At 44.0% G+C, this 27,299-nt stretch overlaps 9 protein-coding genes across 9 annotated transcripts; 5 read left to right on the top strand and 4 right to left on the bottom strand.

Moving 5' to 3' along the window:
* The first annotated feature begins 109 nt into the window (after positions 1-109).
* BCIN_05g01640 (hypothetical protein) lies at positions 110-4,733 on the top strand. The gene is made up of 5 exons (XM_024692855.1): positions 110-490; positions 549-1,367; positions 1,420-2,424; positions 2,475-3,313; positions 3,369-4,733. Exons 1-5 carry the CDS (start codon positions 312-314, stop codon positions 4,544-4,546), a joined length of 4,020 nt encoding a protein of 1,339 aa, XP_024548637.1. The 5' UTR covers positions 110-311; the 3' UTR covers positions 4,547-4,733.
* A 393-nt stretch (positions 4,734-5,126) lies between these two features.
* On the top strand, positions 5,127-9,795 carry BCIN_05g01650 (hypothetical protein). The gene has a single exon (XM_001549019.2). It carries the CDS (start codon positions 5,688-5,690, stop codon positions 9,720-9,722), a length of 4,035 nt encoding a protein of 1,344 aa, XP_001549069.2. The 5' UTR covers positions 5,127-5,687; the 3' UTR covers positions 9,723-9,795.
* Positions 9,796-10,608: 813 nt separating this feature from the next.
* On the bottom strand, positions 10,609-12,951 carry BCIN_05g01660 (hypothetical protein). Its single transcript, XM_001549020.2, has 6 exons — positions 12,301-12,951; positions 12,158-12,249; positions 12,055-12,100; positions 11,903-11,960; positions 11,318-11,852; positions 10,609-11,257 (listed from the first exon to the last, which is right to left on the bottom strand). Exons 1-6 carry the CDS (start codon positions 12,360-12,362, stop codon positions 10,803-10,805), a joined length of 1,248 nt encoding a protein of 415 aa, XP_001549070.1. The 5' UTR covers positions 12,363-12,951; the 3' UTR covers positions 10,609-10,802.
* A 1,207-nt stretch (positions 12,952-14,158) lies between these two features.
* Positions 14,159-15,763, bottom strand: BCIN_05g01670 (hypothetical protein). Its single transcript, XM_001549021.2, has 3 exons — positions 15,644-15,763; positions 15,434-15,586; positions 14,159-15,380 (listed from the first exon to the last, which is right to left on the bottom strand). Exons 1-3 carry the CDS (start codon positions 15,687-15,689, stop codon positions 14,476-14,478), a joined length of 1,104 nt encoding a protein of 367 aa, XP_001549071.1. The 5' UTR covers positions 15,690-15,763; the 3' UTR covers positions 14,159-14,475.
* A 148-nt stretch (positions 15,764-15,911) lies between these two features.
* BCIN_05g01680 (hypothetical protein) lies at positions 15,912-17,135 on the top strand. The gene is made up of 2 exons (XM_001549022.2): positions 15,912-16,338; positions 16,391-17,135. The coding sequence occupies exons 1-2, from the start codon at positions 15,956-15,958 to the stop codon at positions 16,827-16,829; spliced, it is 822 nt and encodes a 273-aa protein (XP_001549072.1). The 5' UTR covers positions 15,912-15,955; the 3' UTR covers positions 16,830-17,135.
* A 10-nt stretch (positions 17,136-17,145) lies between these two features.
* BCIN_05g01690 (hypothetical protein) lies at positions 17,146-18,769 on the top strand. Its single transcript, XM_024692856.1, has 5 exons — positions 17,146-17,596; positions 17,759-17,855; positions 17,910-17,976; positions 18,029-18,502; positions 18,580-18,769. Exons 1-5 carry the CDS (start codon positions 17,293-17,295, stop codon positions 18,640-18,642), a joined length of 1,005 nt encoding a protein of 334 aa, XP_024548638.1. The 5' UTR covers positions 17,146-17,292; the 3' UTR covers positions 18,643-18,769.
* A 36-nt stretch (positions 18,770-18,805) lies between these two features.
* On the top strand, positions 18,806-21,958 carry Bchrd3. The gene is made up of 4 exons (XM_024692857.1): positions 18,806-19,057; positions 19,117-19,275; positions 19,329-21,281; positions 21,335-21,958. Exons 1-4 carry the CDS (start codon positions 19,015-19,017, stop codon positions 21,709-21,711), a joined length of 2,532 nt encoding a protein of 843 aa, XP_024548639.1. The 5' UTR covers positions 18,806-19,014; the 3' UTR covers positions 21,712-21,958.
* Positions 21,959-22,227: 269 nt separating this feature from the next.
* BCIN_05g01710 (hypothetical protein) lies at positions 22,228-23,599 on the bottom strand. Its single transcript, XM_001549024.2, has 2 exons — positions 23,144-23,599; positions 22,228-23,050 (listed from the first exon to the last, which is right to left on the bottom strand). Exons 1-2 carry the CDS (start codon positions 23,262-23,264, stop codon positions 22,785-22,787), a joined length of 387 nt encoding a protein of 128 aa, XP_001549074.1. The 5' UTR covers positions 23,265-23,599; the 3' UTR covers positions 22,228-22,784.
* A 162-nt stretch (positions 23,600-23,761) lies between these two features.
* On the bottom strand, positions 23,762-27,148 carry BCIN_05g01720 (hypothetical protein). Its single transcript, XM_024692858.1, has 8 exons — positions 26,970-27,148; positions 26,588-26,748; positions 26,200-26,431; positions 26,078-26,137; positions 25,713-26,018; positions 25,479-25,661; positions 25,216-25,412; positions 23,762-25,160 (listed from the first exon to the last, which is right to left on the bottom strand). Exons 1-8 carry the CDS (start codon positions 27,111-27,113, stop codon positions 23,963-23,965), a joined length of 2,481 nt encoding a protein of 826 aa, XP_024548640.1. The 5' UTR covers positions 27,114-27,148; the 3' UTR covers positions 23,762-23,962.
* Between the last annotated feature and the right edge of the window lie 151 nt (positions 27,149-27,299).

Below are 27,299 nucleotides of genomic sequence, written 5' to 3' on the forward strand. Positions count from 1 at the left end.
CTCCATACTGTATTCATGTTGTGCGTGTCCAACTCATTGGGACATACATATTGTGGGGTTCCTTGCTTTCCTAACCTTGCCACCTCCTCTATCGTCATTGCTGCTCTGCGGGGTATGCATCCTTCACAGCCTCGTCTAGACTAATAAGAATTAAACTTCCACATAATCACATACAACAAGAAAGTATTCTAGACTATGCTCATGATTTCCAATATCTGATATTTGCACACATTTGACATCTTTATGATAGCTGTATCACTCCGCATCTCATACTCCCCGCTGTTATCAGCGAGCGTAGGAAGCTTATCGATATGACCACTGATTCTAATAAGCCTGCAGATGGAGCTGTGCCATCTGCTCTGATCGCACAAGCTGAAGCTGCGATTTATGGCAACATTGAGGATGATAATCAATCACAGCATGAGAGAAGACATTCTAGGTATCAGGAAGATGCCGCGGGGTCCTCCATGAATGCGCCTCCTTCATCGTCGTTCGTATATATTCATCTTTCGGATCTGAATATCTACTAATTGCTCTCTTCTAAACAGTGCACATCGTCCCTCATATCTAGGCGTACCAGATATAGAGCCTCATCACGAGACAGCAGAACCTCCACCTGCATATGGAAACAAGCATAATGAAATAGAACTCAGTCAAGACGGGTTCGATACCCAGGCAAAGGTCTCTGATGATGGTCGAATCAATATAAATATCAACCAGAAAACTCGCAAATTATCCGATCTTCTTATACCCGCCCTGCGAAATCAGCTTTTACTTAATGCACACGAAGATGCAACTCCCCTCCCTCCTGGATATATACCACCTGCACTAGGAGGATTACCAGGTCAGACACCTCCGCCTCAACTCAATGTTGTCATACATGTCGTTGGTTCTCGGGGAGATGTACAGCCATTCGTTGCGCTAGGTAAAACATTAAAATCTACCTACGGGCATCGTGTTCGTCTAGCAACACATCCAACATTCAAAGGTTTCGTAGAGGAAAATGGATTAGAATTTTTTAGCATTGGCGGTGATCCTTCTGAGTTGATGGCATTCATGGTAAAGAACCCGGGTCTTATGCCAGGTATCGAGTCCCTGAAAAGCGGCGATGTGGGCAAACGAAGAAAGGGTATGGAAGAGATTGTCCTAGGTTGTTGGAGATCGTGTATCGAAGCTGGGGATGGACTAGGCCCGGCTCCCATTAAATCAGGATCGCAACTTTCGTTGGGTCTCGAATCGGGTATCAATATGGATACTAATCCGTCGGATAGACCATTCGTTGCGGATGCGATTATTGCTAACCCTCCAAGTTTTGCACATATACATATTGCGGAGAAATTAGGTATACCGCTGCATATGATGTTCACGTGTGTATCTCTCTCAAAATATACTAATAGACTTTTACTTACTTTTATACAGAATGCCCTGGTCACCTACGCAGTCCTTTCCTCATCCTTTAGCGAATATTCAATCCTCCAACGCAGACGTGAACATGACTAACTTTGTATCTTATGCGCTTGTTGAAATGATGACATGGCAAGGACTTGGAGATGTTATTAATCGATTCAGAGAAAGAGCTCTTGGACTTGATCCTATTAGTTTGATTTGGGCACCTGGAATGTTGAGTCGTCTTCGTGTTCCATACACATACTGTTGGTCACCGGCGCTTATTCCGAAGCCAAAAGATTGGGGAAAGCATATTTCGATATCTGGATTTTACTTTCTCTCTTTGGCTTCCTCTTATACGCCTGAACCCGATTTAGCTGCATTTCTCGCTGACGGCCCACCACCTGTTTATATTGGATTTGGTTCTATTGTCGTTGATGATCCTAATGCGATGACAACCCTGATTTTTGAAGCTGTCAAGAAAACTGGTGTTCGAGCTTTAGTATCCAAAGGATGGGGAGGTCTCGGTGGTGATGCGCTTGAGGTACCAGACGGAGTTTTCATGTTGGGTAATGTCCCTCATGATTGGCTGTTCCAACATGTGTCTTGCGTTGTTCATCACGGGGGCGCTGGAACCACTGCTGCTGGTATTGCTACAGGAAAACCTACTGTTGTCGTGCCATTCTTCGGGGATCAACCATTCTGGGGGGCAATGACCGCTAGAGCTGGAGCGGGTCCACTACCCATTCCGTACAAGCAACTTACTGCCGATAAACTTGCCGCAGCTATTACTGATGCTCTCAAGCCCGAAACTTTGGCAAAGGCACAAGAGTTAGGGGCTAAGATTAAAGAGGAGAAAGGTACTGAAGAGGGTGGGAAAAGCTTTCACGATCATCTAGATGTTGATAACATGAGATGCACATTGGCACCACATAGAGTAGCGGTTTGGAGGGTCAAGCGTACTCAAACCAAGCTTAGTGCTTTGGCTGCAAATGTTCTTGCTAGTGAAAATCTTATCAGTTTTGCGGATTTGAAGCTGTAAGTTGTTTTGCATTTGTTACTACTTAGATGGCGACTGACAAAATTAGGTACCGTCCTAAAGAATATGAAACTGATGATGGTCCCTGGGACCCAATATCTGGAGGGGCAACTGCACTTCTGGGAACTATTGCAAGTCTCAGTATGGGTGTAGCAGACTTCCCTATCGAAATCTTCAGGAAAGTGAAGCGGGAGAAGGAAGCTCATGCTGCTACCAAAGAATCATCAAGTACTTCTGCTACACCAAAATCTTCTATGCAGAACAAGCCTCAGGATCATTTGTTGTCAGACGAAAGATCGCTTAATTCGGTTGACGCTAGTCTGCTACAAGCATCAGATTCGTCAGTAAAGACTTCTTTCGAAAACAGTCAGCGATCCTCGGATGATATTAGCACTCCTTCTACACCGAGTACCGAGAGATCAATATCGCAAACAGCGATTCCTGGTGTCAAGCATACAAATTCGTTACGCCAAGCAATAAAGGATAACATAGAATCCCGTCACACTCGCAATTGCTCAGGTTCCGAGACACCCAAGGAATTTGATCCTTCCAAGTTGACTATTGAAAATGCTGTAGGAGCAGGAAAAGGTATCTCGCGTATTGTTGGCGCGGGTTTGAAATCACCCATGGATTTCACACTGGGTTTGGCGCGTGGATTTCATAATGCACCTAAATTGTATGGCGATGATACGGTCAGGCCCCAAGAAAAGGTGACAGATTTTCAAAGTGGATTGAAGGCAGCTGGAAGGGAATTTGGTTATGGAATGTTTGATGGCATCACTGGTCTTGTTACGCAACCTTTGCGTGGTGCGGAAAAGGAAGGTGCTGCTGGACTTATTAAAGGCATTGGAAAAGGTATTGCAGGAGTGGTTCTCAAGCCGGGAGCTGGTAAGTCAGAATCTGATAAGTTATCGTTATCACATGCAGTGCTAACACCATTAAGCTATATGGGGACTTCCTGGTTATACTTTCATGGGTATTCATAAAGAAGTGAGAAAACTTTTTGGTTCAAGCGTACTTAATTATATTATCGCGGCCAGAACAGCCCAGGGTTTCGAAGACGCTCAGAAGTGTAGTAGAGAAGAACGTCTGGATATAATTCAGCGTTGGACGGAGCATAAGCGAGAGTATCAAAATGACAAACAAAAGATACAAGAGGAAGGTCCTGATGGTCAGGGCACTGGACATCTTTCACCCAAAGGCTTCTTCCAGACACGACATCTCACTTTCGACGAAAGAAAGAAACTACACGAGGAGCGAAAAGCCAAGCGTGATGAGGAGAGTAGGCAAGGAGGTAATGGTCTACATTCACGTTGCCCAATGGGGCTTTGTCGAAGAACAACAGTTCATACTCACTCATCTGATGAACTTCGAGATTCACCAGTTATTAATGTGAATCCACCAACTAGGAATACCAGTAATGTTCAATCTGACTTCGAAGAAGCGATTCAAGCATCGGTAGCCGCTACTTCACGTGGTAATATAGAAGAAGATCTTATGATTGAGCGGGCTATAAGAGCTAGTGTTGCGGAACTGCAAGGGGGTCAGAAAGCGGGGTTGAGTGATCAGGAGGTTATGGATCGTGCGATTAGAGCTAGTGTTGTGGCTAGTCAGGAGCAAAGTGGAAGGGGCAATAGAGAGGAGGAAGATAGAGAACATGAAGAGCAGCTTGCGAGGGCCATTCAGGAGAGTTTGAGGGGGTATAGGATTGATGGGGCGAGGGAGAAAGATGGGGGTAGTGATGAGGGTAGTGGAAGTGGAGGTGGATTTATAGAAATGAGAAGTGAGGAGAGTGAAGATGATGAGGATTTACAGAGGGTATTGAGGGAATCGAGAGAAGAACATGAGAAATCTCTCGCTTTTAAAGGAAAGGAAAATGAGAAGAGGGATGGAGGAGCTGGTGGTATGACAGAAGAAGAAATCGTATTAGAATATATTAAGAAACAGAGTTTACAAGAGGAGGCGCATAGGAATGCACGGGAGGAGAATGAAAGGAAAGAAGCGGAGAAAGCGGTGGAAGAGAAGAAGAAAAGAGAGATAGAGAATAGTAGAGCGGATGAAGAGGCATTGAAACAGGCTATCGAGGAGAGTTTGAGGGGGGCGAGCGGGTCTTCGGGGTAAGGGGAGGTATAGATGGGGATACATAGGTTGGTTGACAGGTATATTGAGAACGAGATTTACAAATGAGATGGTTATGATACCCGGGGATAGGATATGTTAGATAGGATAGGATAGGGTAATAGGAATGAGAAGTTAGAAGGTTATTCAATGCTATGAATTGGAATAGAATATATGTTGGTTTTCGTCCATCTTTGTTGTGGGGTTTAGGTTCTGGTCATTTTGGTTGTTTTCTAGCTGATTTGAAGATGGAGAGTTCACTTGATTGTATTTTTGTTTGGTGATAGTAGATCGTCTATTGGTTGTGGTCTGTCTGTCTACATCTAGACCTTCGTGATGGTAGTGTAGGAAGGATCTTTTGGAAGTGTTGGGATAGGTATGTTAAGACAGTTTGTGTCTTTGTGTCTTGTGCAATTCTGCTAACGGGTTTGATATGTTTAAGTTGCTTCTGGTGAACAAACAACTCCTTTATCCAAGCAGGAAGAAGTGTGAACATCTCAACTGGAGATTAGACAATATTAAAATGTATTTTCTTTCAGCTTTGGACTTTAGATAGTTCTTGAGATAGTTCTTGGGACAAAATGAGATGATAGTCTGTCTGCCATTGGACTCTCGAACCGAGTTCTCGAGTTCCCACTAAGATCAAGTAAAGAATAATGATTAACTCGCGTATACATATATATTATATCATGTCTTTCTTCGGGTCGGCTTGTCGTCCAACTTCATCGTCATCTCTCTCTGGTCTGATAACCCACAATATGGCTTCAAATAACGCCCCGCGCAAACCACGTAAGAAAGAGAAGAATCTCTCTTTCTCTACAGCACATATTGGTACCTCTCCATCACAAGGCTCAGCAGTCGCCTGTTAAATTCGCCTTCGCAATTGGTTCTGGGATATTCGGCTGGACAATTGATTCGCATACCACCTATCACTTCATCTTTCCAAATCGAAGACCGACAATCTCCGAGGTCCCCAACTCCTCACTCGAAGATTGCACAGCCGCGTGCAATAGTGAATCATCCGCATCACGCACGGGAAAATCTGTCTTCTTCATCTCACCTTGTGAACCCACATTCACTATTTGCAACCACAGGAAGACCACTTCAAGATCTTTCAAGTAGAGCAACAATCCCCGCTAGTGGGATGGCGGTTCTTGCAAAAATGGCAACTTTAAATGTTGGTGACTGCGACGCACTTGCTTCTAACTTGAGGGGAGAAACTTCAAATTTACCACCGACAGATACGGCTACTATTTCTCCGCCCCAAAGCATGTCAAATTCAGATGCAAGAGATCTCAGCAGCGACACGATCCTCAGTCTTTCTCACAACGAAGACAACAGAGAGAAGAATCAAGCAACACATAGCGAAACACCAGTACCTCCCACACAAGAACCATTACTCACAGCCACTTCAGAATTTCCCACAAGCACAGATGCAAATCAACAGCAGTGGAAAGCCGCCGTCAAAGCAATCCACCCCCCTCGCAATCCCTTCCACCTAAACATTCCAACCCAAATCCATCATCGCACCGACCAACATAGCCAGGGAATGCCACACATCAATAATCACAATCAGCATAGCAGAATCGCTCCGTCAAATGCAAATGCGTATATCCAAATGATTGAAAGAGTAGAGGAGGCAAACAGGAATCAAGGAAACGCAAATTATGAAGCGCCGGCAGCGATGATGGGTAGAAATCCCTTTTCGGGATCGTCGGCAGGAGTATCTTTGGAATCGGCGCCGGATTTTGAGGCGAATTTTAGAGAGATGATGGAGACGTTGGAGAATTCGAAACCGGGGGAGTTGGGGTTTGCGACGCACATGAGTGCGCAGGCTGCTTTGGTGGGTGTGCAATCTGGGAATCGGTTTACTACGCTGGATTGTTCGTCGATGGGTCAGATGACGTCGCCGTTTCAAATGCAGATGCAGATGAAACCTGTGAATCAGTATGCTGCGCAGGAAAATGTGATGGATGCTGGATGTCTGGCTGGGGGGATGGCGTCGGGGGTGGGAGGTGATGCGTTGGATCGTTCTTCAGTGGCTCAGATGAGGTCGCCTTTTCAAATGAAGATGCAGACGCAACCGGTGAATCTTCCTACGACACCAGATCCTGCTTCAACATTGCAAATGAGGTCGCCTTTTCAAACTTCGGTACAACCTGCGAATCACTCTACTACGGAGCAAAACATTATGAACAGTGGAAATCCATTCGAAGGAACATCACTGTCAACAGGCCAAGAAATTGTGATCGACCCTTTTCTCGGATCTGACTTCTCAAACACTACGCAAATGCAGCAATCTAGTAGTCAAGGAGATACAATGAATAATAGTGGATATGTTAGTGGCGTCCAAGATGATAATGCGTTATCTACAGATATTATTGGAGATTTCGCTCGAGAATATGGTTCTGAGAGCAACAGTACATGGCTGACAGCGGATATGAATGGGTCTTCAACTCAAGGAAATCTAGCTGCGAGTATGATCGGAGTCTCATCTTCCACTCATGCGAATACAACTGTGGATATGGCTGGATCTTCAACCCAAGCACCTTTGCCTAACGTTGGTAGTTATCCAATGGATGGAATCACATTTACTGGCAGCAATCATGGGGATTTGTCAAGTGTATCTGGTGGATACAACATGAATTTGGCGCCAAATACTTCGAGTCAAGTGATGGGTGGTACTTTCACGTCTGAACTTGGACCAAATACACAGACTTATCAACAATCTTCTCCTCGACAGGTTATGCGTCAAAGTAGTGCTACTCCTGTTCATGGACACACTTCAAATAATTCGATGGGATTGGGATTTGGTCATATGGGCTCGCATATATTGAGCTCCCCTAATCATCCTGTTCAACCGTCACTCGACTTACGCAGATCCGCTACACCTACTCAGCCAGGCTTCAATTATTCCAATGCAGGTTCACCAGCAGCACTGAATGTCATTGATAGATCAACAAGATCCAGTTCTACCGCACTGGCAACTCCTGAAATTTCTTTTGACCAAACCTCTCCAAACCCTTTACACCCAGCCAGCTTTCATCAAGACACTCTAGGTATGTCAGATGCGACTTTAGTTTCAGTTTCCAATCCTTTGCACCCACCAAGTTTTCACCAGCCTACGCCTCGCGCTTCATGGCCAACATCGCGTGTTCCAATTCCTCCAAATCCTGCCGTATCGGGTAATACGCCGGGTTATTTCGAGCCTTCTCAAATCTCGAATACTCGGGAAAATGCGAATTCGAATACAAATTTGATGAACTTGAATAGAGATATGCTTATGCAATTTAACCCTGCTTTTCAACAACACCGGATGCTGAATCAAAGGGGTCAAAATAATCTACAGTTGCCGCAACAATTCCGTCATCATACGCAACCCGATCAATTTGAATCCATGATGAATGGAGCAGCGATGGAGAACGAAGCACATAGTCTACAAGAATATACTCCACCCGTCTCACCACCAATTTCTATTATGAACTACCTGTTTCGTCAACGTGCCAGTCCGTTCGAATACTTTCAACCTCTAACCGAGGAATCCGCCGAAGAATTGAGTCGCTATCAACTTGCTGCTAGGATTACTACTTCGCTTCAGGAACATAATCTCAATGGCCCTATGCCTTTGGATGGAAAGCCACCTGCTCAACTTCCGAACTATCTTACTCCAGATCGTCGCTCAAAGAACATTGTTGATTTAGCTGATCGTCCATTAGCTCTAACCAAGCTAACCGTTGGAGAGAACTTTGAATGCGACTTTTGCAGCGGGACACTAGATTTGCGCGGCATTGATCGATATAATCATGATTTTGTTGAGATCTGGGGTCCCGCTGGCACAGATTGGTGCGCTGATTGCAAGAGAGCTGGAAAACACATACTCGCCGTTGCTGTTCCCGAGAAGAACACCAATCAGAAAGAAAACAATAAGGGAAAGCGACCAGCCAAAGATCCAGCAGGTCCTGGTCCTACACCCAAAAAGCAAGCTCATTCATCATCATCATCATCATCATCATTCAATTCTTCGATGAAGATGACTCGTTCCATTACTTCTGGTGCGAAGGCTAGCTACGATCGCTATGCGCCTTTATCTGAAGAATCCAACATCTTCGGCGATCCTCGTGAGATTCTCTCGTCCATAGATAACATGTTGATTAATCCCTTCATGCACAATCTCACCTGTCACGGCTCCTCGCATCGACAAATCGACCCATCGAAGACGAAAATCTGTTTACCGTGCAAACTGCGAAAGATGGAGATTATTACTCATGGGTGTCATGATGAGTTTACTCATATTGTTGCTTTGAATATGGATGGTCAGTGGCAGATTGGTTACGGTCGATCATTTTCCGGTGCGGGTCTGAGGGATGGAGAGAGGGAGCTGGGGGCTGCTGCGTCGGAGAGTTTTGGTGACTTTAGATTTGATGTGGGTCAGGATTTAAATGAGGGAAATATGACGGTGGAGGAGATTAATTCGATTGTGAATGTTGGGCTGAATGCGGGTGGTGTGCAATCGAGCAGTAGCGGTATGAGCTCTGGAGGTATGAATGCGAGTGGTACAAACCCAAGTGTTGTGCAGTCAACCGGTGCGCATGCAGACGGCATGAACTCTCGCAGAAACTCTATCGTCGACTCAGGCCCAAATCCCCGCATGAGTACTAGCATGGATTTTGACATCGATTCAGATCTCCACTGCGACATGAACTCCATCCTCAACAGCTCTATGGACTCCATGTTCGGCAACGACGATTTCTCCTGGGGAAGATCCGGCTGGCTGAGTACACACACTACCTCCACCTCCAACTCTGCGGTTCTGCTCCCGACTCCCGCCCGCACATCTTCCATTACCACTCCCTCTCCCAGAGACGAAACACACGATCATCACACCCACATGAACCGGCTTCCCCATCGTCCCATTTCCAAATCCTGCATGATCTGTCCCGCGACCTCCATTTTTCTCTGTGACGGCTGTCCCTTGACTCTCTGTGAAAAATGCAGATACAGTCTCCGAGATGCAAAAGGCTGGCTCAATAATTTGATCTATAGCAATGGCGTGAATCATAATCGGAATGATGCGTTTTTGCTGAGGAGTGATGATGGCGGATATCATGATTATGGAAAATTTTGGCCCCTTCCTGTGCATGTGGATGGGAAGGGTGTGTTTGGAGATGGGGGACATTGAGGGGGTTGCGAAGGGGAGCGGAGGTAGTGAGTAGCTTGATATACTTCTAAAGTTTGGAGGGAATCTTTCAACATCGAATCAAAGAGGGCTCCCCTTTTTCTATCGCGTACCTTCTCGATATTTCGCATCTAATCCTTTTAACACCGTTTGGATGCCCAAAAACCATCAGGATATCAGGATACTAATTTTCAACATCAAAAGCAAAGATGTGTCGATGCTTTTTGCTTCTCACTTACTCTTTATCTTATTTTCTATCCCCCCTTTCCACATCCTCGCTTCTTCGCTTTCCCCCCACCACAGATGAATCGCCACGCCACTCTTCCGCTTCCTATACTTATACTTAATTTTCTTTTTCTTTTTCTCGTACGAATCAACGAATCAATGAATCAACGACATTACGACATTACGAACCTCGCAACACCACCACAAATTCAAGCAAGGAGGGAGCAAGTACACTCAACGAACCACGATCCACGAACCACACAACCACACAACCACGCATTCTTTTCTCTCTTACCTGTTTTTTTCTCAATCATGCAGATCGAGCTTGATTTATACGTACGCACATATGATATGTACGCACATGCGAATCTATGGCTACTTTTTCTTCCAAACACATGAACGAATACACGGATGTATTTTCTGCCGGCGTTTTGAAGGGATCGAAGCGAGCGATCTGGGAATGAGACGCAGGGAGACTTGGGAGAAATGGATATTAGAAATGGCGAATACATAAATGAATGAATGAACGAACAAATGAATGAATGAATAAACGGGCGAGATATTTTTCTTTCAATGTGACTGGAGGAAAATGGATATAGAGATACTTTTTTTTTTTTTTCAAATCGATGTTTTGTTTCACTGCTGCACTGCCGCATACTAAGAGTAGCACCATTCGATATTTCGAATCCGTAGTTTAATAAATAATAAATAAATGAATAAAAATGACGACCTATCTCCCTTTGTATCTCTTAATAACTGTACAGACTTTTATTTATCGCCAAGTCTCTGGGTATATGTACTTAAATTACAAATTTCTCTCCCACCCCCCCCCCCCCCCCCCCCCTCAACACCATCTCCCTACGAGCAAATCGCGGCCGGGGTCCCCGCTCTCAAATCGGGGAAAATGTCATACTCCACCAACTTTGCCGCATCCCACTCATGAGCGCCCTCGGTCTTGAAATTCCAGAAAATCCATCCATTCGCCTTGGTCTCATAGCTCGACAACTGCGCGCTCAGATAATTCTTCATATCTGTTTTGAAGTCGTCGCTCCACGTCGTGATATCCGATTTGCCCTCGCAGGAACCGACGTATGAGGAGCCGGGATACGTGCCGTCGTAGCGGGCGCCGACGCCGTAGCCGTTGAGTGCATATGCGCAATCGGTCATGGCGGCGGTGAATTCGCCTACGACGACCCATTTGTCGGCGCCGGTGTAGGCGCCCGCGTTGCTGCAGACATATTCGACGTGTTCGGCTGCGGACATGGCGACGAGGGAGTCGCTGAAGACTTGGTATTCGTGGTGGTCGACGACGACTGGGGATGTTAGTATTCTGTATGTGGGTGTGTAGAATTAGAATGGAGAATTAGACATACCTCCGTAAGCATTTGCGTCATTCGAAGACAAGATGTTATTCCAGTTACTTGGAGCTAAGAATGCGTCGTGAATTACTACTATACTGTCGGAGACGGCGCGGACTTGTCCATATCCATCTCTATAGAATTGTTCCAGCACGTCGAAATTGACTTTCCAGTTTGCTGGTTCGTTGAGTAATTCGATGCCAACTACCACATCTTGATACTCTTTCTTAGCATATTTTTCGGTAATAGTGTTTAGAACAGAAAGCGTGTTTTTAACCGAATCACCCTGTCCAAATGCCGGCGACGAAGTCTTGTGTCCAGAGTTATCGAATCCGTTTTGGGAGAGAGGAGCTCCGTGGAGGTCGATCCAAACTTTGAGACCGGCGCCACGGGCCCAGTCGATGGCAGCATCCATGTATGCAGCTGCACCTTGAGTATAAGGCTCATTGTCAGAGAGTCCGTATGCCCAGTATCCTATTGGAATGCGGACTGTGTTGAAGCCGGCGTTGGCTATGTTTTGGAAGTCGTCGGCAGTACACCAGGAATCCCACTAGTTTGATGTAAGAGGTGTGAGCTGAAATTGAGCGCGGTAAAACTTACATGAGGTTTGAGGATTGCTAGAGCTGCTTCTTCGCCGAGTTTCTGTGTCAATGTGTATCTGAGTCAATTGTTAGTACCTATCTCTGTAAAGTCATGATATAGAGCGACACTGGAATCTCCAAGCAATAGAGGGAAGTAAGAGATAAACTTACTCATCGACTATTCCCAAGGATTGATCGACTCCTTGAAATATCGAGGCTGTTTAAAATATTAGTATTATTAACCACAAATCAACTTCCATAAGAAGTTACTCACGTGTGATCCATGGTTCAAGTACAAGCCAGCCACCAATGTTAACTCCTCTAACAGGTGTTGACCCATATGCAAAGTCAACTCCTCTTTGATAACTGCAACAACATTTAGTGAGAGATGATAGAAGCTGACGCGTAAAGACTTACATTGGTTTCGAAGCTACCAAAGTAGCCGCGAGTAGGGTACCAACAGTGTTTGTAAAGTACATTATGTATATAAAGTAGAATGTTTATTTGATATTCATCAAAGGAACGGGAGGTGGATAATCCTGAAACAGCGAAGGAAAGACGAAGATATATAAGTCGGGGAATGAGGGAAGGAAATGACTCTCCAATAGAGTCTTCAATAGTATGTGGACAACAAGAAATGATATTGAGATGAATCAGATGAACTTTTCGACTGCCGCTCCTGTCCACTCTCCCCACAGATTTACACTTAATTTCTGGATTGGGGGTAGTGTTTAAAAGATACCGAAGCTCATGACAAGTTTGCAGTTCAAAAGGAAAACAAGAAGTGAAAATCCTGCCTTCTTTCACTGAATCAAGGCAAATGAGAGAGTCGTGACCATATGGCCGATCATATAGACTCCGAGTCCCTGGGCCGTTTGTCATGTTGGCGAGGATACTAGCCCGGCCATTCGAAACAACAATGCTGGATAAATAGGTTACCCCGGCGTACTATGTGGTTTGTGGTGGCCAAGATCCATCATCTTGCATGAGGTTTTTCAAAGTTGTACAGTATATGTGAGCCTGACCCCGATTCAAAGTCTCCGAGCAAGGAAGATTATGTTGTGGAGCTGGGGGATCTGCATTTCGCGTAGGGACGTATGGGGCCGAGCGAGTGGTAAATGGTCAGGGGATCAGAGCAATGGGCGAGTAATATTGTCCCCATAACATTTAATTCTAACAAGGATAATTATTTGTTGTTGGTCAGAGTTGGTGGGGACCTATTGCCAAGGGCCCTGCAGCTGAAGTTTCGAGAAAGGAGTCAGGGGGTGCAGGACACCAACCGTCTTGTCTAGTGATATCATGATTCATTTATTCCGGTAGAGAGACTGACCAGTGACAACTGTACTGCAGTACTGACTCTTCGGTACAAAGCGAATCAGACATTCTGATCACCACTGCCATGTCAATTCAAAAGTGTATGATCTTACATAATTGCTAGCGGTGACTATACCGTTGGCTGCACATGCCACCTAAGTGCATGCATAACAATAGAGGCTTTTTGCTATGCTCTGGAACCGTCTCACCACGTATAGGACAACATTCCACTTTTCATTTTCCTCGATGTTCACATTTTCGTCTATTCCAACTAGATTCCTGATTTTGAGAAATAACAATTAAAAAAACAAAAAATCTCAATCTCTGTGAAAACTTACTACAATAGTGATCCAATAGAGGCTAAATAGGTATGAAAGTGACACCCTCACGGGCAATGAGTAAGTCAAAAAAAAAAAGTCTCTCTAATGCACAAAATGCGCACGCTCGAGGCACGTTCTCGACAAACTTTTGGAAGCCGAGGGTCAAAGCTACCACGCTACCTAACGAATGATGTTGCCGTCGAAGCTCAAATTTTAGTTTTGTATTATCACTAAAATTCAAGGTGGCTTGCAAAGTGGCTGAGCACTATTTCGATCAGTTGAAAAGGGTTTCACAAAAATACAACTGGCAGGTAACAATGCTGATGGACTCGATGTAGCCCCTCCAATAAGCCTTTTTTCATCGATCTTCTATTTTGGAAGATTGAGCTCCCGTTGAAGAAAGAATTGGGTCAGTTTAAGGCTGTGAAAGATAAGAAAGAATATTGCTAATGGCGGAAGTGGTGGGGCCTCTCAATGGTGCGACAGGCCACTACCATTAAGCACCGGACGAACTTTAGCAGAAACGATGACTCCAGGTACTAGGCACCAGAAAAGTTTGGTTCTGGATTGTTCGACAAGTTAAAGAGATACATTAAGATCAGTCAGCTTCCGGGACGCACCTTGAGATACGAGTAATAGTTTAGGGGTTATTGCCACCAGAATAAAATAAAGATCCTAGTCTTGGAACGTCCTTCCAATGTCCCCGTACCGCCGCCATCCTTGGATGTTATTGCTTTTTTTTTCACTCGGACGGAAGAATTCCAATCCGATACAATAAATTGGGGGGGCAAATGGGGGCCTTTGGGCTGAGATACTGGAAAGTTATGCGCTTCGCCACCTCAATATTTCCCCCAATACCCCCTCGCTAAAACATTGAGCATCATGAAATATATTTAGATAAAAACAAAGCTGTACTGGGTATTTTGTATGAACTTGTGAATAATTTGTTAGAATAACCTCACTTCGTTGTATTTTTCGCAACTACCCCTCTCGCGAACTCTCCAAAAGTAATCCCCATCTCTGAGTCTACAATCTCGTCCAAGTTGGGTTGAGTAAAGACGGCAATAGTATTTCTCGCAATCCTTCCTCCTTCATTCTCGCCATCTGCAACTCCTGGTCGTACACCTCTCACATAGTGAGGAACTGCCTTGAATTTACCTTTGGTGATTCTCTCGAGGGCCTCCCCCGTTTGGAAAGCAATGCAGTCTTTGGGAATTTTAACTTGAACAGTCTCGCCACTCCGAGATTGAATGTAAAGTCCCGCAGTTGGGTCCGGAGATGTAGGAAGCTCCTTAAGAGGGCTAAGGGTAGTTGGACGGTATGAGTAGGATACTGGAATCACGGGTGGATTGCGAGTCTCGTTAATGAACATAGCTGATGTGAGTCCAGTTAAGCAGCCATGATCCAAATGGGTTGCACACCAATCATCGTCTAGAGCATCAGAAGAGTCCTTGGCTTCTGCTGGAAAATAATGTAGCAATCGTGCTTTAGTGGTTGTCGAAGTTTTTACAACGTGCTCAAGATATCCAGGTTTGTAGTCTGGAATCTCCTTCTCTGCATATCTGTCACAAGCCCGAGCGACCAGTACTCCGGTGTCAATAATAATTCGACACAATCTCTCAAATGTGCTCTTGAAGCCAGGCAACACGATTTCTCCAGGCCATAAATTTGGACTGAGATATTCGGGAAAATTTTCGGGTGAAAAGTCAGGAGTAGGAATCGCACATGCTAAAGATGGGTCGACGTAGAAGGCACAATTCGCATAGTATGATCCTTTGAGTGTGTCCACTTGGCCATTTTTTAGAGTTTCTTTACCACGAGACCAGCCGGTAAGATATTTTGCAGCCGCGTTTTCGATTTTCTCTGCTAGACATCAGACCTTTCCCATTGCCTTTAAATGCAATTATAATACTGACCTAGTCTGGCTTCAGGCAAGTTTCCAAGATAAGATGAATATGAGAGTAGACTATGTCTTAACTCTACGAATGGCTCTGGAACATCTTTGACGAGTATAATACCTAAAGACTCGGGGCCAAAAGCCTCTTCGAGTGTTGAGAAGGAAACATTGCCTGCAACATTAAATCAGCTCATGAGACAGGACAAATTTACATCACGTTGAGACATACCACTTTGCAAATCTTTTAGACTTACTGTCACCGGAGAAGGCGCCATACTTATTAGAATAACCAGAAATGTAACTTCGAGGTATCCAAAACTTGGAAGAAATTTTGAAAGTGGGTGTGCTCGAGGTTTTATTATCCAACGTGATGCCGTACAATTAGAATAGGCAGGAGGGGAACTGCTGTGATATTTTGCCGATAATTAACCGAATTCGGCAGCGCCCGAATATCGCGAACCTCCGTCATTTGCTTGTTCACAAACACCTGGGTAAGCAGCTCTTCATTCGTAAGTGAATACCAAATCTCAACACAAGAACTATGGTCAAACCATTGTCCTTCAAAGGTGATAAGAAAACGAAGAAAAGAAAGCGCGTTGATACCGCCGAGAAGTTTGGAGACTCGGAAGCGTCAGCCTCCAAAGCAATTGCAAACCCCCAGGAAGAAGACGCCGCGCCGGATGATGATACCTGGGTGACGGCAGAAGCTGCGGCTGATGTAGTTGGGCCGGTGGTATTTGTTTTACCTTCAGATCCACCATCATGCATAGCCTGCGATACAAATGGAAAGGTATTTGCAAGTGCGCTGGAGAATATGATCGAGAACAATCCTACCACTGCCGAACCTCACGATGTAAGACAAGTATGGGTTGCCAATAAAGTAGCAGGTACGGAGACTTATAGTTTCAAAGGTCATCATGGAAAGTGAGTATAGCAATTCATATGCTGTAATATTTCAATGCTGATCGATCCTCAGGTATTTGAGTTGCGATAAATTCGGAATTCTATCAGCCAACACGGAAGCTGTGTCACCCTTGGAATCTTTCATATCGATCCCAACAGCCGATACTCCAGGCACATTTCAGATACAAACACTGCGAGATACATTCTTGACGATAAAGCCACTTGCATCTGCAAAGGAGAATGCTTTACCAGAGATCCGAGGAGATGCTGATTCAATCAATTTCAATACTACTATACGAATTAGAATGCAAGCAAGATTCAAACCAAAATTGAAGGCTTCCAAAGAAGAAAGAGCCAGTCAGAAAATAAGCAGGAAGGAGTTAGAAGACGCCGTGGGCCGAAGACTGGATGACGATGAGGTGCGCAAACTCAAGAGAGCAAGGAAAGAAGGCGATTACCATGAGGCATTACTTTTGATCAAGGTAAAGAACAAGCATGATAAGTACAGCTGAGAAGTTATCAACTAGCAGAGCATCCAAATAAAGTCAATGGGCAAATTTACGGAAGGCGATATGATAGCTGACAACGGTCAATACTTTTGATTCGGCCAAAAAGCAAATAATACTAAGTTGCTCCACTGTAGCCAGGAAATCTACAATGAGTTTTGGAATCCGAGAAGTGGAACGATGCAGCAATATACTTAGGGACGGAATGAGAGTTAGGAATTCTCGATCAAATTATCGAAATTCGATAGATCATGTGATAGCAATAATTTAATATCAAATCTCTTCCCTTGGCTGTGAAAATATCAGATGTCATTTCGAAATTGTAGATTATAAAAGCTGTTAATTTGGAACGAAAATTCCTGATCATCCAGATTAAGTTCTATTCGCCGGCGAGGACTGAAAAATCTTTTCTCTAAAAACTTTTCTCTCCAAAGTACCACCAAAACATCACATTCATAAGTGCTTCAAAATGTACAGATTCTTCGCCTCGGATATCTTCGAAGTCAAGGGTACAGAGCCTATATATATCTATGATATTGTACCAGTCGCAGCTGGACTCGCATCCATTTCATCAGATGATTGCTTGCGGTTGTTAGATCCAACGGCTTTGAACGGACAACCACTGAATACTATTAAGAAAGTCAATTCTGATGTTACATGTCTGAAGACTATTGGAAATGGCGATAACTCTATTGTGGTTACGGCTGGAAGGGATGGAAAAGTGTGTCTGATTGACCCGAGGACTGCTGGAAAGGTCGGAGAGGTTCAGAGTGGTGAGATTTTTTTCATAGGGATTTTCAACACTGCTTCTATGGAGGAGATGATCTTCTCGAGTGAGAAGTTAGAACTTGGTACCTGATGGGGACTGTGAATATTACGAATAACTGTCCACAGAAGTCTAAATATTCATGGAAAATATTCTGACGAGCAGATAGACCAAGGCGCTCCAATTCTGTCTTTAGCATGCTCAAACACAAACGGCATCGCTGCTGGAACAGAATTAACAAACCACCAAGCAACTGTTTCAATTTGGTAGGTGTTTTCCTACTGTCACTACACGAATGTTCATTGGACTGATAGAAGTAGGGACGCAAGATCTTTAGCTGCTCCAATCGTACAGTACGTGGAAAGTCACAGTGACGATGTCACAGAGGTTTGTTATACTCACACCAATGTGTGGGTGTATTTGCTGATTTTTCTTCCAGCTTCAATTCCACCCAACCCAACAGTCACTTCTATTGTCTGGTTCTACGGATGGTCTCGTCAATATCTATAACATCACCATCTCAGAAGAGGAAGAAGCCCTCCATCAGACAATCAACCATGGTCATTCAATACATCACGCCAACTTCCTGAGCGAAACCGATATCTTTGCTCTTTCACATGATGAAAAATTCTCTATGTACGAGCTAGTAACAAACCCAGAAGAAGGGGTTGAAGAGCCAGCCCCGGTGGTATATGGTGATATGAGAGAAAACCTTGGAGGTGAGTATGTAGCGAATGTTTTGTGCAGACCAGATGGAGGAGCTGTATTGGGGACCGGACGTCATAGCAAGAGTGATTTCGACTTGATACAATTGAAAAAGGGAAAGCCTTGGGTATTTGCTCCTGAGACGAAGGTTACACTTGATGGTGCTCATGGATCGGAGATCGTCAGATCATTCTGCTTCCTCGATTCGGTATGTACCCCTTTCATAGTCTGTGTAATCTGTAGGTCGTGTTATATTTGTATAAGCTGACAATGTCCGATTTGTAGCATAGAGCAGTATTGACTGCTGGTGAGGATGGACAAATCAAATCATGGAGCGGTGAAAACTGATATCCGGAAACATAGCAACTACAAGGCACCGGCATTCAGAAGTTAAAAACGTAAAAACCTATTAGATATTGCTCTTAGTTTTGTTATGAATAAATAATGTGATCTGTTTGCCCGACATAATATTTCAACTGTTTGGTTGAAAAATGACACAATTGTTCATCGCGGTTTCCGAGCTTTTTCGGTCGGAGCTTCCTGGCGCGGATTGCCGAAGATGACAGCTTTGAGATAGCAACCCAACATTACAAAGCCCCGCCAATTTATACAATTGACCTCTTCATCCTGATTATTGGTCATTATCATGGAATCATGACCGGATTTTCTTTTGCTACTTCAAACCCGAAGTAAACGTTTTTACGCAGAGGTTCTGACAAGATGAAGAGCCCGACCCAGCGGTTTATACTGCCATTCTTCATTCGTAAGGCTTCGAACAATTTACTGAGAGCTTGAAATCTGCTGACTTTGTGCCGTTAATAGTTTTATGGCACTTTATTTTTCCAATATGTTTTGCGCAAGCTCAGGAAGAAGAGCTAGCGACGTCTCTCACGGCAGAAGGGAGTCCAAAGCCGTCTGTTCAAGCTCAACCATCTACAGCTCAAGAATCACATCGAGCGCCACCAATAAGGAATACAGCCGGTGAGGACCAAATTTGGGAGACTGACATTCAATATTTGCTAACGTAGTATAAGAAAACGAGTTAGTTGACAAAGCTATACATTCCCTTCAACGTTACGAACGATCACATCCACGTTCTACCTCGAATCCTTCCGGAATTGTCAAAACTTTGACGCAATATGTCGTTGCAAGTCTTCCCAAATTGACTCAAGGACCGCCACCGGATGGCAGGACCCCGGCGCATAACCAGGCCCCAGGCCCAGTCGTAGAAGCAGTGCAACTTTTAGAGCAAGCAGCCCATGTCAACAACTCCGATGCTATCTATCTTCTAGCACAAATTAACTTCTACGGAAACTACTCATATCCCAAGGACTATAGTGAGGCATTCAGGAGATATCATCAATTGGCATCACTGGATGGAAACAGTTCGGCACAGCACATGATTGGTTTTATGTATGCAACCGGGATTGGAGGAGCTGTTGAGTCGAATCAAGCAAAGTCTTTGCTATACCACACATTTGCAGCTGAAGGAGGAAGTGTGAGATCTGCGATGACCCTTGCTTATCGACACCATAGTGGCATTGGTATGTCAAGGAATTGCGATTCGGGAATCAAATATTACAAAAAAGTGGCGGATAAAGCAATCGAATGGTATCGATCCGGACCACCAGGAGGCATGGCATATGTTCAGGATTCTTATCAGCTTGCAGATGACGATGGAGGAGTTTATGGTGAAGGAGCAAGCTTTAGTAGTGCCGGACACAATGCGAAGGGCGGAGGACCAAGTTCAGATGCCCACGCTGCACTGGACGATGTTTTAGAATATCTCGATTTGATGTCCAGGAAAGGCGACTTTAAGGCGACTTTCAGCCTAGGACGCATTCATTACGATGGGCAAAAAGGACTTCCACGGAATCTGAAAAGTGCAAAATGGTATTTCACAAAGGTAGCCAAATTGTATTGGACGAGAAATGGAAAGATCATCGAAAATGACAAACCTCAATTGGACAAAATTGCTGCCAAATCCGCAGGCTATCTGGGACGAATGTATCTTAGGGGGGAGAGTGTCGATCAGAGCTACGAAAAAGCCCAAACTTGGTTCGAACGCGGCATTAAAAATGGAGATGCTGGTTCTCAGTATGGAATGGGTTTGATGTATCTTCATGGCCTAGGAGTACCCAAAAATGCCGTATTGGCACAGCAATACTTCAAAGCTTCTTCCGACCAAGATTACGCGCCTGCTCAAGTCAACCTAGGGGCCATGCATTTAGACCAAGGCACTGATAATGATATTAAGGTTGCCAATCGATATTTCGAACTCGCTGCACGATATGGTAACATTGAAGCTTATTATTACCTCGCAGAACTTATTGACCAAGGAGTTGGCCGGGACCGAAGTTGTAGTTTGGCAACTGCATACTACAAAAATGTTGCAGAGAAGGCAGAACCACTTCTGACGTCTTTCGCCGAAGCAAATAGTGCATATGATCAAGGCGATCTCGAATTGGCTTTGATTGGTTATATGCATGCAGCTGAACAAGGATATGAAAAGGGACAATCAAATGTTGCATACATCCTTGATGAGCAAAAATCGAAATTGACCATACCGTCCTGGCTAACTCTTGTATCTACTACTCGACCTAAATTGTTACAAAATGCGGCACTTGCACTGCTTTATTGGACCAGAGCTTCTAAGCAAGCGAATACAGACGCCTTAGTCAAGATGGGTGATTATTATCTCAATGGTATCGGCACACCGGTAGATTTAGAGAAGGCTGCAGCTTGCTATACATCCGCATCTGAATTTCCTCAAAGTGCCCAAGCATTATACAATCTAGGCTGGATGCACGAAAATGGTGTTGGTCTTGATCAAGACTTTCATCTCGCAAAGAGATATTATGATCACGCTTTGGAGACAAATGAAGAGGCATATCTACCTGTAACCCTTAGTTTGTTAAAGCTACGCATCAGAAGTGCATGGAATTCATTCACACATGGCAAAATAAATTCTATCATTGACGAACCAAGTAAGATATTCAAAATTCAAATAGAGGGAGCAAACTTGCTAACATATCACTAGCTCCTAAAAAACAATGGTCTCTAGCGGAATGGGTTAGCAATTTTCTGCAAGATGATCATCCATACTACGCCGATTACGACGCAGAAGATACTTATGGTTCCGTCCATGACCCTATGCCAGGTGGTGATGCAGATGGACTTTATGATGACATCCTTGATGATGGTTTGATAGAAAGTCTTATTATTATCGGGTTAGCAGCTGCACTAGTGTTTTTGATAGTATATAGACAACAAAGACAGGAGGCTCATCGAAGAGGTGAAGCACCTGCGAATGCGCAACAGCAACCAGCGAACGGAGAGGTCCGAAATGGAGGACTTTTTCCACAGCCAGGTGATGCAAATTTCAATGACTGGGTTGCGGGTGGTGTGGGACATTAAAAACGGTGTGGGTGTTTGGATGGGGTTGTAATTAGGATTGTACTCATAAGTCATACGAATGGAAACGAAAAATATGAATTTTTTATCTTGAAATGACGTTGAAAGTCTATCTTTTGGCGTGCATTCTTTATTGCCAACTTAATGCTAGCACTTGCTGCGATTTATTGACTCTTCAGATTGTCTGTTTCTCTCCCTCGAGCTCTAAAGCTTTATCTTCATGCCTTACTGCTTACTACCGAATTTATCAAATTTTATTGAGTTTAGTGCCAGTCCAGCGATGATCTTTGTCTGCTTTTCTGTGAAAGAACGGCGCATGGTAAATCCCCTTGTTTTGTTTGTACGGCGAGGATTCTGGAATGTTGTCAAGAAGTAGTGAAGTGGTTAAAGTTTGTTTATATACCTCGTATCTGTTAGTAGGTATGCGAGTGAGATTTGGTTACTTGTCAATGTGTTGACTCGGCTGATAGATTGCAACGACGAGTACTCGAGGTCCAATCCCACCTGACATTGCCGGAGTGTTTAAATTGCATTTCTAACGTAGATTAACCTACATGAGCGCGGTGCACACGTTGCAATAGTATCATTCATGGACAAGATACTGTTTGGATGGTAAGTTTGAAAACGTTTGTTCCCGAAAATTAGATAGTCAATAGTAGCATGGGAAATTTCGTTCGGTGAATCCTATGTGGTATCTTTCAGTATAAGAAAGATCTGAGGGGTAGGTTGCGGAGGGCAGCCCTAACACCATGAAATGTATTACCCGAAGCACGACTATAGCAATAAATCTAGCGGGGATTAAGTCATTTATTCCACTCGGTCCCACCGTCCATCAACCATTTTAATACCGCATACTGATTACAAGCGGATAATTCACATGTCGTGATGTCTCGAAGACTGACGTGTTTCGTCGTCACCCATCACCTCCGGATATTCTCCCAGAAGGTATCATGCTGCCAATCCTCAACGATAGAACGCCGACCATATTAGCCATAAGTATTTCCCCATGCGCCGACACCAATCTGAAATGCCCCGTACCAATGCCCATACCTATACCCACACTCATTCCTCATATTTTAACCCCTTCCATCTCCCCATGCTGCCCCCCGACTGGCCAATCCTGCAGTTGCTGCTTCAGGTGCTTCTCTCTTCAATTCTTCAACAACGACTCCCAAACCCTCAGCCTCTTCAGCCAGCATCCGCCTTTCCTCTAACTGTATACGTATATAATCCACAGTTTTCTTCAAGACTACACTTTCGCTTCTTCCTTGACCTTCCAGTCCAGGAACCAATTCTGCCAGTCGATCAAAGCCTTCGCGGATTGCTAAGCGGCGTTTTTGTTCTATGAGCAAGAATGTTCATTAGCTCTGATACTTGAGATTGGCAACTCTATTGCTATAGGCGACCAACAAGAAAGGAATCTAGAACTACCTACCAGAAGCAATATGATTAGCCTTCTTTTCATGTTCCGATAACCGCGGTTTCTCATCGGCTGGATTGATACCATTCGCGGAGTTGGCATTGGCCGAGGATTCGCCCGTGGGAGATGCGGACATTTTGGAGCGAGTGAAATGCTTCTGCTAGAGCTTGTGTATTGATCGCTATTATGTAGGTGATATTAAAAGAAAGTCCGAAGGCATCGTAGAGTTGCTCGTTGCGGTGATGAGGGGTGTCGTATGAAATTGTGGCTGTCACATGGGAAATTGTGAGCTTAATATGAACATGGGAGCTTTGCTATTTTTGGATTAGTGCAGATCCCTTAGCGTTAATCGGTTCGCAACAATTCCCCAGTTCTCATCTCGTCGCATGTAAATCTGCACAATACCACTCATATCATCCTGATGAAGTCTCATCAAGAGCAAAGCAGCTATTTTTTTACAAGAACATCTACGGGTGAATATTCTTAATACGCTAGTTTTCATGTCGAACAGTTCATTGGCGCCGATGTTATTTTGGCCCACAGCATACAGCAAGATTACCCTGTCGCTGCTCATCATTGGACTCGTTTATTTTCACCGTCATCATCGCAGGGCGAATCGTGGGAATGATATCATGGCAAGGCTATTCATTACATTAGCATGGCAGTCTTCGGGCTGGATTTTCCTGAAAATAACAAGAAAAGATAGTATAAATTTCATTCAAGCGAATGTGACTTTTGTCCCCTCTTTCCTCGAATTTCCAGATTTCTTAAATTCAAAATAAACTTCAGCTGAGGAAGATAAGTATGGGAGTCAGATTATCCATATTGCTAAATTCAACGACAAGTCGTCAAACTATAAACTAGCATGTTAATCTCCTTCTGCATTTTCAAGCTCGATACACTGATGCCAAAACTTCCGCAGATCCTCATACAATGCTTGACGTGGGGATAGTAATGACAACTCATTCTTTCTCCTGAAACCGCAGTCGTTGAATAATAACAGATTGTCAAGATTTGTCTCATCAAACTCAACATGCGATTTATTCCCATCAATTGGCGAGTGCATTCGGCCCAGAGAGGATGGATACGAAGAGGCTTTGAACGCCTGGCTCTTTCCATAAAAGAAACTTCTTCAATCTGATGTAACAAAGGCATAATGCTCTCTTTTCGCAAACCAAGAATATCGAAGTCTGGAAATTCTTCTTTATTCTCAATGTTTGAGAATGCGAAGAATTTTTTGAAATCAACAATGGATTCGTCTGTTTCAAGAAGACTGAGCACTTCCATCAATGACCAAGCCGGGCCCTGAGGATGAGATAGGCGCTCCTTGGATACGATAAACGTTTCCATAATAGAGGGCATTTGTGGTTTGTATTGTAGAAATGTCATTCGTGCCTTATGGTCTGAACCAGAAAGCATAGAAACAAAATCCTGGCCAGCAGACGTGTAATCGTCAAGAGACTGAACCCGGATGATATATCTCATGGCTATACAGGCAGCAAGTGGATGTCCATGAACTGCTTTAGCAATAGAGAGTAGGATATCAGAATTATTTAGATCGAGAAAGTCTTCGGTGTCTTCATCTTCCAACGATCGAACCTCTTCCAGGATACTTACAATATCATCAATCTCCATGTTATTCAGCTTGATAGTCTTGCAGTCGTCCCGTAGACGGACATTTGGATTTCTAGTTGTCAACAAGATGTTCTTTGCTTGCTCAGGGACATCAACCAAAGGATTTTGACCAAATTCTTTCATCCCGTCAATATCGTCAAGAATGAGCAGGGCACTTTCGTTTTCTTCGTCACCCAACCAGTTTTTAAACCTTTCGATCTTTTCATCTGAAGTATTGTTTCTCCAAATTGCATACAGATCTCGACCCTGGTAGTCTTTAAGCAGATACTCATGGCCTACTTGCATTGCAAGATCAAGATATGCCTTTCTTAATGACTCTCCATCTGTGGCGTGCACGAAAAATACATTACGTCGGCCTTTATTCTTATGGGCAATTCCTAGTACAGCCGTCGTCTTCCTAATTTAATTTTTAGTTTGATTGTTAGTTTTAAATGAAGGCTAATAAAGCTTACCCAATACCCCCTATGCCTGTCATTACAAGAGATGAGTAATCATTCCCGTCTAATGTCTCAACAAAATCGGAAAGATTATTCATGTCTACTTGCCGACCTTGCGTTTTTGGGTTCCGCCTCAAGCCCTTGCCTTCAAAGAACTTTTTACCGGCGGGTAGGAATGAGTTAGATGCAATGGGCGGGGAATCCCACGGTTTCTTGATCAAATGTTGTCAGCTTTGAAGGCAATGCAAGTATCAATTCAAGAGCTTAGGGCTTTATACATCGATTTTAATCTTAAGGTCATCAGGCTTTCCATCCAAAATGCTTTTTAGGTGTCTCAACTTATCCGCCACTTGTTCAAATCCTCCAAATTTTGACTCAAATTTGCATATTGTGTTGTGATCAACATCTGGCATTCCCTTCGCTGTACAGTTTGACAAGCTGGCAGACTGCTGTGTAACAATCTTTGCTAATATTAGTACTGGATTCGTATGAGCGAACTTTGATGCACGTACCTGTCGGTGAATAATCTTGGCAACAGAAGTCATCCGAGTCTCAAAAAACGCGTCAAATGGGGGTATGATGTTCATGTTCATAAATTCTCTCTGACTCTCAGTTGACATGGGATTGAAACTCCCCAATGTCTTCACAATTTCTTTTCGTATACCCATAGTCAGTTGAGCGATGTCAGTCAAGAAGTCATTCCAGTCAGCTTCGAGTGAGCCAGAATGAGGGGTGCTCAAGAACAGTAGTGCACATTTTGCAGGACTTATTCCCCCATATTCCGATTGGCTTCCGTATTTATCTAACTCCACCATTGCCTAGGTGACTGGTGCTTAGCAGCTACAGTTGGGGGGGGGGCGAATAAGGCGGCACTCACCTGGCGAGCTACAAGGCCTCCCATTGAATGGCACACAAACAAAATAGGGCGCTCTCGTTCCTACAAAGAATTAGACCTAAAGAAATGTCACCAAAGAGTTTGAAAATAGAAATAGGACTCGCTTTTTTGGTTTTTCTAAGGCTGCTGACGCTTCGAAGTAGATCTTGCGACCAGACAGTGATTCCAGAAAGATTACCTCTATCACGCAAACGAGAGCTGTATCCAAATGTCATGATGCGAGCTTTGTCAAAAGGTTTCGACAGTGGCAGTATATCGCGTAGCCACATCTTTTGGTTTTTGGTGGCTACCCAACTCTCAAATGCATTTCCGTTCAGACCATGAACAGCGCAGACACTATAGTAAACATTGAATCAGCGTCATTTTTAAAGAAGTTAGAATCTCGAAGTGCATTAAGTTTCTGAATATAGCCCATTGTCGCCAGAAGATGCGGCAGGTCAAGTTCAGTTAGTCCAAAATTTTGCGAAGCCTAAGAAAAATGGTATCACTGACTCCACCTCCGGGTCGTCCGATGAATACAGAGTTGTAATGCCATTGAAATTGTCATCGAATTCCCATTCTGTGTTGTGGCATTTTAAAGCTTCCTCTTTGTGCTTGGGAGAGGGCAGGGTAATTGTTCCCACTTGATCCTCTCGTTCAATAGCAAGAGATATCTGCATTCGAAAAGTTTATCAGCAATTTATTTTCTGACGTGCAGGTATTCAGACTGCAGCCCAGAACCCCAAAGCTTATATACCGTCTTGAAACTACACGTCGTCCATCGAGGCTCAACATCTGAAAGCGATACATGATGCCAAACCCCATCCAAAATTCGTGATATATCTTCAGGATACTGGAGGCTTTCTAACAGAAAATATCAAGTGTATCTACTGACTTTAGAATTACCAAGATTGACTGATTGAGGCCATGATCGGCGCAAATCGCGCGAATAATACTCTGCTTTCTCGAGCAACTCTTCTCGATTTAAATTTAGAGGTATTCCCTTAACCCGCACGGTTGTCGACGTCGCCCTAAACATTTTTGTTTAATCTTGTGTCATTTGTGTTTATCAGCGATAAAAGGGAAAGACTTTTCGAAGTGTGATATCAGTTCAATTTGGATGGCTGCCTATCGCCTCACCTCTTCAACGAATCAACTCCATAGTAAACGAGCAAGGCTATCTCAGTGCAACGTACCCCGCAGTATAATCGTTACGCCGACATCT

The sequence above is a fragment of the Botrytis cinerea genome, chromosome 5 (assembly GCF_000143535.2).
Source record: "Botrytis cinerea B05.10 chromosome 5, complete sequence".
NCBI lineage: Eukaryota > Fungi > Ascomycota > Leotiomycetes > Helotiales > Sclerotiniaceae > Botrytis > Botrytis cinerea.

Coding starts and splice junctions, on each gene's coding strand:
- BCIN_05g01680 (XM_001549022.2), top strand. CDS start 15,956: ATGGTCAAACCATTGTCCTTCAAAGGTGATAAGAAAACGAAGAAAAGA. Junction 16,339..16,390: donor TTCAAAGGTCATCATGGAAA/GTGAGTATAGCA, acceptor ATCGATCCTCAG/GTATTTGAGTTGCGATAAAT.
- BCIN_05g01720 (XM_024692858.1), bottom strand. CDS start 27,113: ATGTTTAGGGCGACGTCGACAACCGTGCGGGTTAAGGGAATACCTCTA. Junction 26,749..26,969: donor TCAATCTTGGTAATTCTAAA/GTCAGTAGATAC, acceptor TTTCGAATGCAG/ATATCTCTTGCTATTGAACG. Junction 25,161..25,215: donor ACAGGCATAGGGGGTATTGG/GTAAGCTTTATT, acceptor AAATTAAATTAG/GAAGACGACGGCTGTACTAG.
- BCIN_05g01650 (XM_001549019.2), top strand. CDS start 5,688: ATGGCGGTTCTTGCAAAAATGGCAACTTTAAATGTTGGTGACTGCGAC.
- BCIN_05g01690 (XM_024692856.1), top strand. CDS start 17,293: ATGTACAGATTCTTCGCCTCGGATATCTTCGAAGTCAAGGGTACAGAG. Junction 17,597..17,758: donor GGTCGGAGAGGTTCAGAGTG/GTGAGATTTTTT, acceptor ACGAGCAGATAG/ACCAAGGCGCTCCAATTCTG. Junction 18,503..18,579: donor CATTCTGCTTCCTCGATTCG/GTATGTACCCCT, acceptor TCCGATTTGTAG/CATAGAGCAGTATTGACTGC.
- BCIN_05g01710 (XM_001549024.2), bottom strand. CDS start 23,264: ATGTCCGCATCTCCCACGGGCGAATCCTCGGCCAATGCCAACTCCGCG. Junction 23,051..23,143: donor GGCTAATCATATTGCTTCTG/GTAGGTAGTTCT, acceptor TCTTGCTCATAG/AACAAAAACGCCGCTTAGCA.
- BCIN_05g01640 (XM_024692855.1), top strand. CDS start 312: ATGACCACTGATTCTAATAAGCCTGCAGATGGAGCTGTGCCATCTGCT. Junction 1,368..1,419: donor CCGCTGCATATGATGTTCAC/GTGTGTATCTCT, acceptor ACTTTTATACAG/AATGCCCTGGTCACCTACGC. Junction 2,425..2,474: donor AGTTTTGCGGATTTGAAGCT/GTAAGTTGTTTT, acceptor TGACAAAATTAG/GTACCGTCCTAAAGAATATG.
- Bchrd3 (XM_024692857.1), top strand. CDS start 19,015: ATGAAGAGCCCGACCCAGCGGTTTATACTGCCATTCTTCATTC. Junction 19,276..19,328: donor ACCAATAAGGAATACAGCCG/GTGAGGACCAAA, acceptor ACGTAGTATAAG/AAAACGAGTTAGTTGACAAA. Junction 21,282..21,334: donor TTCTATCATTGACGAACCAA/GTAAGATATTCA, acceptor ACATATCACTAG/CTCCTAAAAAACAATGGTCT.
- BCIN_05g01660 (XM_001549020.2), bottom strand. CDS start 12,362: ATGTACTTTACAAACACTGTTGGTACCCTACTCGCGGCTACTTTGGTA. Junction 12,101..12,157: donor ACTTGAACCATGGATCACAC/GTGAGTAACTTC, acceptor TATTTTAAACAG/CCTCGATATTTCAAGGAGTC. Junction 11,961..12,054: donor TCCTTGGGAATAGTCGATGA/GTAAGTTTATCT, acceptor CAATTGACTCAG/ATACACATTGACACAGAAAC.
- BCIN_05g01670 (XM_001549021.2), bottom strand. CDS start 15,689: ATGGCGCCTTCTCCGGTGACAGTAAGTCTAAAAGATTTGCAAAGTG. Junction 15,587..15,643: donor TCTAAAAGATTTGCAAAGTG/GTATGTCTCAAC, acceptor TTAATGTTGCAG/GCAATGTTTCCTTCTCAACA. Junction 15,381..15,433: donor CTTGCCTGAAGCCAGACTAG/GTCAGTATTATA, acceptor GATGTCTAGCAG/AGAAAATCGAAAACGCGGCT.